This window comes from Grammomys surdaster, unplaced genomic scaffold (genome assembly GCF_004785775.1).
Source record: "Grammomys surdaster isolate TR1022 unplaced genomic scaffold, NIH_TR_1.0 126660, whole genome shotgun sequence".
Classification (NCBI taxonomy): Eukaryota; Metazoa; Chordata; class Mammalia; order Rodentia; family Muridae; genus Grammomys; species Grammomys surdaster.
This window is the reverse complement of record NW_021621449.1, coordinates 601,447-615,227: the sequence shown is the minus strand read 5'-3', so window position 1 is coordinate 615,227 and position 13,781 is coordinate 601,447. Positions and strand designations below refer to the sequence as shown.

Sequence of the window (13,781 nt, the reverse complement as noted above, 5' to 3'; positions counted from 1 at the left end):
TTAAATCTGAACATTAATGTAAGAGAGAAAGTCCTACATAGTACACTCCTGTAATCCCAGCACTTAGGAGCCTGAGGCAGGAAGATTGACAATGAAGACAATGAAGTAAGAATACTGTGGTGGGGAGAAGTAGGCTACAGCTTTTACTGTGTGTGATATAGAGAGCAGCTGGGTGTGAACAAATTGTTGGTGCTTGTACAGATTAATACCATTTATAAGGCATTAAATAAAGAGGACTAGGAGTTAGTGAGATGGCCCAGCTGCTGAAGTGCATGTCAAGAAAGCAGTGTGAGGGCCTGAGCCCAAGTCCCTAGTACTCACAGCAAAGAGCTGAGGTGGGGCTGGAGCAGTGGCTTAGCAGTTGGGAACACTGGCTGCTCTTGCACAAGTCCCAGTTTCAATTCTGAGCACCCACATGACAACTGACAACCTCCTGTAACTGATGCCCTCTTCCAACCTCCATGGCAGGCACCACGCACACCCGAGGCTAACGTATGCCTAGGCAAAACATTCACACACACACACACACACACACACACACACACACACACACATACACATATTTTACATGTATACTTTTTAAGAGAGAGAGAGAGAGAGAGAGAGAGAGAGAATGAATCTGGGCTGGCAACACAAGTCTATAACCCCAGTGCTGGGGGAGTGAAGAAAGGCAGATCCCTAGAGCTCACTGGGCATTCAGCTTGGGCAATTGGTGAGCTCTAGTTCTGTGAGAATCCATGTTTTAAGAAATAAGGTGGTGAGTAATTGGAGGAGACATTTTACTTCCATTCACATGTACACACACAGATATGAACAGAACACAAACATGTACAACATACATACACAAATAGATTAGAACTGAGATTTGTCTTTTTTGGTCTCCTCCTCCCCCCGCCCTGGTTTTCCTTTGTGTCTAGGAAGGGCTCACTTCAGAGATCCGAACCATAGAAGCAGGAATGGTAACTCACTCCTCTTGGCCCATGTAGGTGGAAGCACTTCAGGCGCAGCTGGGAGAGCAGACAAAGCTTTCTAGAGAACAAGTCGAAGGGCTCATGGAGGACAGACGGATCCAAATAGAGGAGATCCAAGTTCAGCACCAGAGACATCAAGAGAAAATCAAGGAGCTGACCAAGAGGTGGGGACTCAAGAAGTACTGGGCTAACAGGCATCTTGTTTTTCTGAATGGCTTACTATGTAGCTCTGCCTGGCTTAGCACTCTCTGTTTAGTGGAGATTGGCCTTGAAAACACAGGGCTCCTGTTTCTGCCTTCCCAAGTACTGGAATTAAGGGCACCCATCACCATGCTGGTCTCCTGTTTAGCATGTGGGTGTGTGCATAAGTGTATAGGTATGTATGTATGTTGTATGGAAGCCAAAGGTCACCCTGGGTGCTGTTTCTTGTTTTTTGAGACCCGAGTCTCACTGACATGGAGCACAGTGATGAAGCTCCCTGGCTGGCCAGGAAGCCCCAGGGGATTGCTTGTCTTCATCTCCCCTGCTAAAGTGGTTAGGTTTTTATTTGGGCTCTGGAGAAAAACTCAGGTCTTCATACTTACACAGCAAGCACTTTACCATCTGAGCTTTTTTTTTTAGTTATGATTTATTTTTTTGTGTATGCATGGTTAGGCTGCATGTTTGTCAGTGTATCACTTTGCATGCCTGGTGCCTGAGGAGCCCAGAAGAGAATGTCAGGTTCCATGGAACTGGAGTTACAGATGGTTGTGAGCTTCCATTTGGGTGCTGGGAATTGAGCCTGGCTCCTCTAGAAGAACAGCAAATGGCTTTAACCATTGAGCCATCTCTCCAGCCCCAAATTTGTTTATTTTTGAGACAGGATCTCTAGCCAGGCTGGTCTCAAAATCCCTATGTAACCAAGGATTACCTTGAACAACTTAGACTCCGGTCTCTACCTTCCAAGTGCGAGGCTTACAGGAATACTCCTCTATAGCCCATTTATGAAATGCTGAGGATTGAACTCAGGACCTTGTATATGCTGGACAAACACTGTACCAATTGAGTTATATTCCCAGCCCTAATTTTATTCATTTACTCACTTTTGGGTTTGGGGTATTTTTGAGACAGGGTCTTACTATTGGATGGCCTTGAAATCATAGAGATCTGTCTGCCTCCCAAGTGCTGAGATTAAAGACACACACCACCAGGCCTGGCTATCTATTTTTGAGAAAATATTGAGTATTAAATGAGGGAGTTCACACATGCAAAGCAAGCACTATACCACAAAGTTATATTCTCAGCTCATAATATGTAATTATTAAAGCAAAAATAAGATTTGTTTTAGTTTTTAACTGTATGCATGTCTATGAGTCTGTGTATTTATGAGTGCAATTGCCTATAACATCCACAAGAGGTCAGGGCAGTATGTACTCTCAGTCACTCACTGAGCCATCTCTCCAGCCCAAATTTTTTATATTTTATATCAGTTTTCCAGTGTGTAAATAACCATCTTTTTAACCTGAATTCTCAAATTAACATTCAGGAAAGTTTCTATAAAGATGAATCTAAACCAGGGAGCACGATATATACCAGACACTTCACCTAATAAAGCATGCAAGGGTGTCAGTGATCAGACTGTGTGTATGTTTTTTAAACTGCTAATATTTCAAAGTTCATATTGTGCAATTTTTCCAGGTGGTGGTAATGCATGCCTTTAATCTCAGCACTTGGGAGGCAGAGGCAGGTGGATCTCTGAATTTGAGCTTAGCCTGGTCTACAGAGTGAGTTCCAGGACAGCCCAGGCTATACAGAGAAACTTTGTCTCAAAAAAAAAAAAAAAATTGTACAGTTTTTAACTAACTGCAATCCTCTTTGGAATGGCCCTGGATTGAGCTATACAGTGTTTGAGCTGTACAGTGGTTGAGCTGTGCAGTGATTAAGCCGTGCAGTGGTTGAGCCGTGCACTGGTTGAGCCGTGCACTGGTTGAGCCGTGCACTGGTTGAGCCGTGCACTGGTTGAGCCGTGCAGTGGTTGAGCCGTGCAGTGGTTGAGCCGTGCACTGGTTGAGCCGTGCACTGGTTGAGCCGTGCAGTGGTTGAGCCGTGCAGTGGTTGAGCCGTGCAGTGGTTGAGCTGTGCAGTGATTGAGCTGTGCAGTGGTTGAGCTGTGCAGTGATTAAGCTGTGCAGTGGTTGAGCTATGCAGTGCACCCCGTGCTCACAGCTCTTCTTTCTTTCATAGTCTCCATCACACCCAAGAACTGCTCTACGAGAGCACCAAGGACTTTCTACAACTAAAATTTGAGAACCAAAATAAAGAGAAGGTCTGGATGCTTGAGAAGGATCACCTGCTGTCAAAGATTAAGCAATGTAGAGTGCAGTGTAAGAAGAAAGAAGATAAGCTTGGAAAAGTTGTTCCCATTTTACATGAGAGTCATCACGCTCAAAATGAATATATTAAGGTAATGTCATTCTTTTCCTGGAACAGTTGAGAAATTCAGAATTCCTTGGAGTTAAAACTCAGTTGATAGAATGCTTGCATAACATACTGAGGCCCTGGATTTGATCTTCAGCACTGTGTAAAACCAGGTGTGATAGCTCAGGCCTGTAATCCCAGCATTTGAGAGATTAGAGACAAGTGAAAATTCAAGGTCCTCCTTGCTGTGTGTTGAGTTTGAAAATCTGTCAGAGACTCGGAGAATTTCAAAGAGCCTATACATTGTTATATGAAGATTCATCGGTTCATGAAGCTAACTAGCAATAGTGTCATGAAATACACAACCAAGAGTAGCTGATCATGATGGTAATTGAGAATTTGAGGTACTAAGCTGGACAGAATTCAAGACCAGACTGTGAAGTAAGACTCTGTCTCAAAAAGAAGACAAAAGTATCACACACATGTCATTCATTCATTCATTTTCTGATTCAACTTATGGAATAGACTCTGGGTATAGCATTGTAAATCAGGCTTTTTTTTTCATTGTGTTTATATTTTAGTGAACAAGGAATTCATGTAATTTTATGTCAATAAGAAACTTATGTAAGCATTACTTGTTGGAACCCTGCTTCAGAAAAGGACCTAGGGACATCCTCTTAAGTCTAGTGCTTCTTGGCTGGTCAGTGGTGGCACACGCCTTTAATCCCAGCACTTGGGAGGCAGAGGCAGGCGGATTTCTGAGTTTGAGGCCAGCCTGGTCTACAGAGTGAGTTCCAGGACAGCCAGGGCTACACAGAGAAACCCTGTCTTGAAAAACAAAACAAAAAACCCAAAATAATAAGGAGGAATTGGGGGCTGGCAGTGTAGCTCATTGGTAGAGATCAAGGAACACAAGGCCAAGGTTTAATCCTTGGTGCCACAAGAGAAGAAAACAAGGCAGAACTCAGGTGAGACTCGGAAGCTGGCAGAAGCCGGCTGTAGATGGCCCTGCAGGCACTGCGAGGAATTTCACCCAAGCTCTGAGGATTATGTCTTGGAAAGGTTGTATACGGAAGTACCATGAGCTGATGTAAAGTTAAGACTAGGTTTCAGGTAGCCCAGGCTGGCTTCCAACTCACCATGTAGCTAAGGATGGCACCTTCTTGCTTCTGCCTCCTGAGGGCTGGTATTCTGAGAATGTGCTGCCACACCAGCTTATTATTTTGAAGCAGAAGGCTCATTGATTCCTAGGCGGGGCTTAAACTCCTGAGTTCCAATAATCCTTTGTCTCTCTGCCTCCAGAGTAGCCAGATTACTGGTGGTACACTTGTGCATATGGATTTTTTTATTTTAAAAATTGCATTTGTGTGGGGTTGGGGTCAGAGCAGGGGGAGTGGTGCGTGAACAACATACTGTGACACAAATGTAGAGGTCAGAGAACCTGCAGGAGTCAGTTCTTCCCTCCACTGTGTGGACAGAGCACCAGGCTTTGGGGCAAGGCTTTGAGGCAAGTGCCATAATTGCTGGGCCATCTCGCCGCCCTCCTGGTTTAAGTTTTGAAGGATTGCTTTTTTGGCTCTTTCACAGAACATTTGTAATACACGTTGTTGATGTTTCTTCTTTTTAAAGAGCTAAAATACATACTGTCCTGTTCTGACTTTCCTCGTTGATAGACAGGATGTGGACATGTAAGCCAAATAAACCCTTGCCTTCCCAAGTTGCTCTGGGCATGGTGTTTCATCACAGTAGCAGTAATCCTAACTCGACACCTGGATTATTTCATCTTAAAGAATATGTATGTACATCTGGAGAAAGGGCAGACAGGAAAGTATAGATAGAGCAGGACTCCGTGTCTCTCCTCATCTGTTTCTACAGATTTGCTTTGAAAATCTTTTCCTCCCTTCTTTACCTCAGTGCTCTTTTGAATTACAAATTTGATTATAGGACTGAACATTAAAACTTTTCATCCCTTTGGCCTACAGTCTCTTAAGGATAAACTAACACAAGAGAAAAAGCTATCCAACATGTACCAGGAACAGTGCATTTCCCTAGAAGAGGAACTTGCTCGAATTCGGGAGGAAGAAGGAGTGAGGAGAGAGATCTTCAAGGTGTGTGGTGTTTGACTCTTGGGCTGAGTAGAACATGCAGGCTGCTGAGGAGAGCCTCCTCTTCATAAACTCTTCGTCATCCATTTTTAGGATCGTTCCAACAAGATGGGCAAGCGCTTACAGATAATGACAAAACGCTATCAGGCCTTGGAGCATCGACGAGTCCTGGAAGTAGAAGGCTTCAAGACAGACATTAAGGTTCTCCGACAGAAGCTGAGAGAACTGGAGCAAATGCTCTATAAGGTACTGTTGTTGCTCCTGAGGTAGGAGAGGGGACCAGGATGGGACTGTAGAGAGATGGTCAGGTGGTTCCTCAGAAGGATGCCCAAGGATGGGATGTAGATTTCAGTAGGGTGTGTGTAAGAACAGGGCAGGGGCTTGATCTTCAGTATTACAAAAACCAGTAGTCTGTGCTTTGTCCTTACTTGAACAACAGATTAGGAAGTGTCCTTTAACCCCTCTGAACATTAGCTCAACAGGAACACTTTGTTGGAAACACAAAAACAGACATAAACTTACAAATTATCACCTGTCCCAATTCAACTAAATTAAAAGAATTACATGTGTCCAGGAAAAGGAGGCTAGGCAGATGGCTCAGTGAGTACAAGCTGCTGGCTGTGCAAGCATCATGACCTGAGTTCAGGTCCTGGCACCCACATGAAAGCCACAACAGACGCCCATCTGCAGCCCAGGGCTCAGAAGAAGACAGGAGACCCAGGCATGAGCTGGCCATAGTGTAGCCCTTCACACGTGTGTGCATGGCTCATGCACTCACACTCTCAAAAGAATTGTTTGGGTTTTATTTTGTTCTCTCACTCAAATTTTTCAAAAAAGGATTTCTCTGTGGGGGGGGGGGTGTTGAAATGATTATATCCATTTTTATTTTATTTGTTTGTATATAGGTCTGTATGAGGGTGTGGGATCCCCTGGAACTGGAGTTACAGACAACTCTGAGCTGCCACATGGGTGCTGGGAATTGAACCCATGTCTTCTAGAAAAGCAGTCAGTGCTCTTAACCACAGAACCATCTCTCTAGCCCCAAGAATTGTCTACTTTTAAAGTGGGAAAATGACTGAGTAATGAAGTCCTTTCCCAGACCCGTTTTAGCATCTAGTCTGCCTTAAGAGCATTGGTAGAGATTTAACAGTCACCGTAAGTCCTAAATAGTTGCTGTGTTCTGAACAAATAGGAAAACAATGACACTTCCTGTCATTTTTGGCAAATTTACCAATAATGCTATTATTGGTCTTTGTTTTTTTTTTTAAAAAAAATATTTTGCTACCATTTGTTTATTTCCGTGTGTAGGCGTATGCCACGGTGAATGTGTAGAGGTCAGGGTGCTCCTTTCCGTTCACTGGTCCACCATGTGGCTCCTGCGGACCCAACTCAGGCTTGGTGGCACGTGCCTTTACTAACCACTGAGTGACCTCACCAATGCTGTAGCGGTCCTTTTGCCCATTGTTAGTTATTTAATAATCTTTAATAATCTCTATCCCAAAGCTTTTCTGCATATATATATATATTTTTTTTCTTTTTATTTTTGAGATGGTTTCTTGTCAGCCATGCTGTCTTCAAACTGCATAGGTAGCCAAGGATAACCTGGAACTCTTGATCTTTTTGCCTTCTCCCAAATGCTTTGACCAATTAAACGTTTTCATTTAAAAATACGTCACTGAAGAATTTTAGTACTGCATTTATCATATGTCAAAAAGGAGCGGGGCTGGAGAGATGGCTCAGCGGTTAAGAGCACTGACTGCTCTTCCAGAGGTTCTGAGTTCAAATCCCAGCAACCACATGGTGGCTCACAACCATCTGTAATGATATCTGATGCCCTCTTCTGGTGTGTCTGAAGACAGCTACAGTGTACTCATAAATAAAATAAATAAATCTAAAAAAAGGAGCCAGCCAGCATAGCTGTTCTTCGTGACTTGATTTCTCTCCCTCAGCTAATGCCATAATTCTTTCTCTCTTTTTTCTCAACGCTAGGCAACCATGAACACCCATGGAAATCAGGACCTAGCCATTCTGTGTGAAGTCCGTGATAGCAACAGAAGAACTCATAAGATACAAGGAGAACTGAAGCACCTCAAGTCTAAAGTGTTTGGTCTGGAGAATGAGCTTAGGCTGTGTTGACGTGTCCTTTCAGGCTTCGCTTCCGGAAACCTGAGGCAAGGTCACCTGTTCTCAGAAAGTGGACACGGAGTTGTCCAGAGTAGTGGCATCAATTTTAATAAAGATGGTGTTAAGGGCATATAATAGCTCACACTTACAATCCCCGCACTTGGGAATCTGAGGCAGGAGGATTGCCACAAATTCTTGGTAGAGGCAGGTGGATCTCTGTGATTCATGGCCAGCCTGGTCTACAATAGTGACTTCTAGATCATCCAAGGCTACTTAATGAGACCCTGTCTCCAAAAACAAAAAACAAAAATACAACATCAAAACCAGAGGAAAGAAGAAAAACAGTAGCAAACCTGGCACTGGCAAAGCCACCCTGGCAGTCTGCTATCTCACCGACCCATTAGCCTTGCCGGGGCCTTGGGACTGTAGCCTCCGTTACTTGGAGACTTTCCTACTTTTCTTTTATATATTGATGGGCTTTTCTGTCTTTAAAAAGTCAGTGATGGCATGTAGCTTACCTGGTGAAGTGCTTGTTGAACAAACAGAAAGCCCTGGGTTCTATCGCTAGCACCGCCTGAAGCCGGGTTTGGTGGCTCACCTGGAGTCAGCACTGGAGAGAGGTATCTGTAGAATCTGAAGCTCACATTCACCCTTGGCTATATGGTGAGTTCCAGGCTAGCCTGGGCTACATAAGGCCATGTATAAAAATGAAAACAACAAACAAACAAACAAACAAAACACCAAAAAAAAAAAAAAAAGAAGAAGAAGAAGATAAAAGCTTTGGAAGAGCTGTTTTGCTGGGCTTGGCTAAGTGTCAGTGGTAGACCGTGTTTCCTGGAGGACCAAAGCCATTCACTGAAGTGCATTCCTACTCAGGAGTTACAGACAGGTGGGCAGATTCACAGACTTAGCTGTGTTCCGAGTGACTGACCACCAGGGGGCAGCACGGCCCTTGCTCTTAAGTAAAATTGGTGGTCATCAAGAACAGGGTGCTACTTTACCTACAGTGGGCAAAATGATAATTTATGTGAAAAAGTTTGACATTTTACCAGTATTTTTTAAATTGTTCAAATTAAGTATTTTCAATAAAATGTGTGGTTTAAAACATCTCAGTGTCCTACAAGGTCTCATGCTTATGCCTTATATAAGCACGTATCTTGGTTTACTTTCTTTTTGAAAAGTGTTTTACAGACTTTATAAATTAGGGTGGAGTTGGTGAGCGCTACAGCTCATGTGAAGGCCAGAGGAGGACTTGAGGGACTTAGTCCTCTTCCTACCGTGTGGGCTTGGGGACCTCTCGGGTTGTCAGGCTTGGCACATGTCTACTCTATGGCCTGCTCACCAGGCCGTGTTTATAGAGCCTCCTAAATCCATCTTGGGGTCCTGAGATGAGGTCACAGTTTATAAATAGATGACCAAGGACATTTACATCTAGGCAGGCCCATTCAAAGTGTGGTCCTGCCCACTGCTGACCTGTTACAGCCTGGACTTCAGTCTCCTCCTATAAGGTGAGCCAACAAGTTGTTAGAACTGTGGGAGAGCTCTCTCTGAGACAAGTTCCTTCTCAGGATAGTGCCCTTTCCTTCTTTCAGCATGAGATTCCTACAGACATTTCTGTTTCTTTTTCGAGACAGGGTTTCTCTGTATAGCCCTGGCTGTCCTGGAACTCACTCTGTAGACCAGGCTGGCCTCAAACTCAGAAATCCACCTGCCTCTGCCTCCCAAGTGCTGGGATTAAAGGCGTGCGCTACCACTGCCCGGCTGACATTTCTGTTTTTTTAGGGCCCATTGTTGTAATAGTGTGGTAGGTCAAGAGACATATTATTTAGAATACCTTCATTTCTACCAAGTCAACATTTGGGAGGGAGATGGCAGGTAGATCTCTGAGTTCAAGGCTATCTTGGTCCACATTGTGAAGTCCAGGACAGCCAGACCTATACAGTGAGTCTGTATATAAAAGAAGATACCATCAGCCTTAGGCATGCACACACACACACACACATGCAGACACAGGTACAGACACATGCACACACACAGAGACACACATGCACAAACACACACAGTCTATACTCCAAAGTTTGGTGGGAACATAAACAAAGGACAGATTCAACTGAGGAGGAAAGTACTGTGGGTGTACACGGTACAATCAGCAGATGGTGTAAGGTGTTCTGCGTGAGTTGAATTTTTTTTTTTTAAAGATTTCATTATATGAATATACTGTAGCTGTCTTCAGACACACCAGAAGAAGGCATTGGATCCCATTACAGACAGTTGTGAGGCACCATGTAGTTACTGGGAATTGAACTCAGGACCTCTGGAAGAGCAGGCAGTGCTCTTAACCACTAAGCCATCTCCCCAGCCCGTGAGCAGAATCTTAAAGCAAGTTCACAATCAGACAGAGGTGTTAGAAATAGAGGGACAGCACATACAGGTCTGGAAACCCAGAGTGGGGGAAGGGGAGTACAAGCAGAGCAGACAATGTAACAGACAAGAAATTGTATGAACTCCATTTAATTCAATTATGAAAGGTTTATGGTTTTGTGTGTGTGTGTTGTGTGTGTGTGTGTGTGTGTGTGTGTGTCTTTTTAATTGTTTGTTACATTTTTCCAGCGTTCCTGTGTGGAAGTCAGAGGATAAATTTCTGAAATTGAGTAGCTCCTTCCTCTAAGTGGGTCCCAGGCATTGAACTGAGATCATCAGACTTCACAGCAGACTCTACCTGACCATCTCAGTGGCCCATTTAAAGACAATTCAGTTAGAAAGATTTCATTTTTACTTAAAAATAGAGAGAAATAAATACAAGCTAGGCATGGTACTGCACACCTGTAATTCCCCAAATACTTGTGAGACTGAGGCCACATTGAGCCCGTGAATTCAAGACCAGCCTTGGCAACATAGACTGTCTTGAAAGAACAAAAAAGACTTCTGGGTAACGTGGTGACTTAGCCACTGCCCCCCCCCCCCAACGTGGAGAGACAAGACCAAGGCAACTCTCATAAAAGTAAGTGCTTATCCACGGGCTTGCTTACAGTTTTAGAGGTTAGACCATTATCATGGTTAGGAGCATAGTGGCAGGCAGCAGACATGGTGTTGGAGAAATAACTGAGAGTTCTACTGATCTGTAGGCAGCAAGGGAGGAGCGAGAAAGGAGAGGGAGAAGGAGAGAGAGAGAGAGAGAGAGACAGAGCGAGAGAGAGAGAGAGAGAGAGAGAGACTGAGTTGACAGGCTTCTTCCAACAAAACTATACCTACTCCAACAATGTTAGCTACATCTGCTAATCCTCAAACAGTGCCCACTCAGATAACTAACCATTCAAATATATGAACCAATGCGGGCCATTATCATCCAAACTACCACAGATTGTGGCCTTCTACAAACTTCTTCCATGTGACCCAGAGGAGTCAGCGTAAGAAAAACTAGGCGAGTATATTCCAAAGAGATAAAGAGGCATGTATCACAAAGGTATACAGTATCTGAAATGTGCCGAGAAAGACAGGCTGTGTACAGAAAGGACGGCTCCTGGGAAAAGAGAAAGAAGACCAAAAAGTAAGCGGGGCCTCATGAAAACAGACTGTGGGTCCCACCTCAGGGCAAGCCCACACCCTCACTAGCCTCAGAACCAATTGTGAACATTGGTGAGACAGATTCCCTTGGTGTAGGTGACAGAATCTTGCTGTAGCATGCGCGCACGCGCACACACACACACACACACACACACACTAATAATAATAACAACAATAATAATAAAATGTTGATATAATACTATCAAAGGTTGAGCGGGTCCCCCTTTGCTCCCCAAACCTTACAGCATCCCAGGTAAGGTCACTCAATTTATCATAGTTTAGAGGAATTTAAGAAGCCAGAAGCAAAGATGGAGAAACCTTACCTGAAAGTGCCAGAAGGCAACATCATTCATCAATGTAAAGGCGGGGGCCCCCTGGTCTACCCACATCTAGAAACACGGAGTCGGATGCTGTGTAGGTGGAATGGTCAAGCTAGGGAGTTTTTATGACAAGGAGCCAAGGTGACTCCAAACCCTGTTGGCACAATGTTAAGAGGGTGGTTGTTTTTTGTCAACTTGATATAAACCTTGAAGAAGAGGAACTTCAACCGAGAAAAACACCTCCATCAGATTGGCCTGTAGGTAAGTCTGTGGGCATTTTCTTGATTAATGGTTCATGTGGTAGGGCCCAGCCCACCATGGGTGTAGCTACTCCTGGGCAGATGGTTCTGGGTTGTATAAAAGAGCAGATTGAGCAAACCACAAGGAGCAAGGTAGTAAGCAGGACCCCTCTACAGCCTCTGCTTCACTTCCTGCCTCCAGGTTCCTTGCTTGACTTCTTTTAATGCAGACTGTGATGTCGAAATGTAAACTGAAGTAAACTCAAAAGCTGCTCTGGGTCATGGTATTTTATCTCAGCAATAGAATGCTATGATGGTTTGAGTAGGTATGGCCCCCACAGACTCGTGAGTTTGAAGGCTTGGCCCGTGGGAGTGGTACTATTAGGAAGTTGTTGGAAGAAGTGTTACTGTGAGGGCAGGGCTTTGAGCTCTCCTATGCTCAAGGGCCACCCAGTGTAGAACACAGTCTCCTGTTACCTGCAGATCAAGATGGAGAACTCTTAGCTCCATGTCTGCTCCATGTCTGCCTGCATGCTGCTATGTTTCCCCGCCATGATGATGATGGACTGAACCTCTGAACCTGTAAGCCAGCCCCAAATTAAATGTTTTCCTTTGTAAGAGTTGCCTTGGTCATGTTGTCTCTTCACAGCAATGAAACCCTACCTAGGACGAAAGCTAACTAAGACACCTTGGATGCAAGAAACGTCATGTATGGAGTTGCTATGGCAATATAAAGACGGACTAATCTACGCAGATCCATCTTACACCTACTCAGACACAAAATGCCAATAAAGACTAGTCAACCTGCCAGCAAACCAGAAACTGACCGAACTCCCAGGAGGAAGGCCCTGACCATGGCTGACAAATGGATTACAAAGGACCGATGTCAGTAGCCTTAGAGGGCTATACATGGGTTCTGAGGAGAGTAGATACATACCATAGACTGAATTCTGTATGTACATCAATCATCCAAGATACTGTTACAGAATTGCAGCAGGAAACATTGTATCAATTTAGGTTTCAAGTTCAGGTTATTTGGGCATCCTAGGCATGAAAGAGTATCAGATGGACACTATTGCATTTCCTTCTCAGGGCTTAGTAAATAAAAATAAATAAACGTAATAAGCAAGTGAAACTATTGATTTATTATAAGAAGGGGAGAAACAGATGAGGATCTGGCTTTTCCATGAGAGCATGCTCACATTCAACTTCAGAGACATAGTAAAGTTCTTCCACTCTTCGAAGTTATGTACAGAAAAGAGATGGGGGGGCATTGCTAAAGCTACAGTTTTTCCCTGAACCGCACCTCCACTTTCTTCTTTCCTACCTCACAAAGTAGTCCCTTGTCTTAGCTAGGGTTATTATTGCTGCGATGAAACACAATGACCAAGAACTGGTTGGGGAGAAAAGGTTTATTTGACTTACACTTTCACATCTGTAGTCCCATCAGTGAAGAAAGTCAGGACATGGACTCAAACAGGACACGAACCTAAAGGGAGCAGCGGATGCAGAGGCCACGGAGGGACACTGCTTACTGATTGCTCGCCAAGGCTTGCTCTGCCTGCCTTTTTATCAAACCTAGAAGCACCAGCCTAGGGATGGCATCACCACAACAGGCTGGACCCTCCCCCATCAGTCACTAATTAAGAAAAATGTACGACAGGCTTGCCTACAGTCCAATCTTATGGAGGCATTTTCTCAGGTGGGGTTCTCTTCTCTCAGACGACTCTAGCCTGTGTCAAGCATGTGTCAGCACAGGTCTGGGCCAGGGACACAAACACAGGCGATGCGGAGAGGCAATCAGGAAATCAGAACTCTACATTCGAATCTTCAGTCAGAGTTCCTGAAGATGATATGGAGCAGCGACATGGTAGAACCTTTGGCTAACGTGTGGTAAGGTCCTGCCTTTGCTTTCTCAACATGAGGGAAAAAAATCCCCAAAAGTCTAAACAGGTCGACTGTGACTGTATAATGTGTCCAGAAGTTGGGGCTAGCAGGAAATGCCATTTTAGCGCCTACTGGTGGGGTACCCTCACTTTCTACGAATGGGATGGACCGAGG

The 13,781-nt window shown here is 44.4% G+C and overlaps 1 protein-coding gene across 4 annotated transcripts in view; it reads left to right on the top strand.

The window, feature by feature from the left end:
- The window catches only part of Ccdc77 (coiled-coil domain containing 77), a 25,185-nt gene extending 16,481 nt beyond the window's left edge, over window positions 1-8,704 (top strand). For all 4 annotated transcript variants that reach the window (XM_028761140.1, XM_028761139.1, XM_028761142.1 and 1 more), the window contains 5 exons: window positions 987-1,135; window positions 3,195-3,414; window positions 5,351-5,476; window positions 5,567-5,719; window positions 7,463-8,704. In XM_028761140.1, coding sequence (XP_028616973.1) covers window positions 987-1,135; window positions 3,195-3,414; window positions 5,351-5,476; window positions 5,567-5,719; window positions 7,463-7,609 — 795 coding nt within the window. In that variant the 3' untranslated portion in view covers window positions 7,610-8,704. The remainder of the gene's footprint in view (window positions 1-986; window positions 1,136-3,194; window positions 3,415-5,350; window positions 5,477-5,566; window positions 5,720-7,462) is intronic.
- Window positions 8,705-13,781: the final 5,077 nt, after the last annotated feature.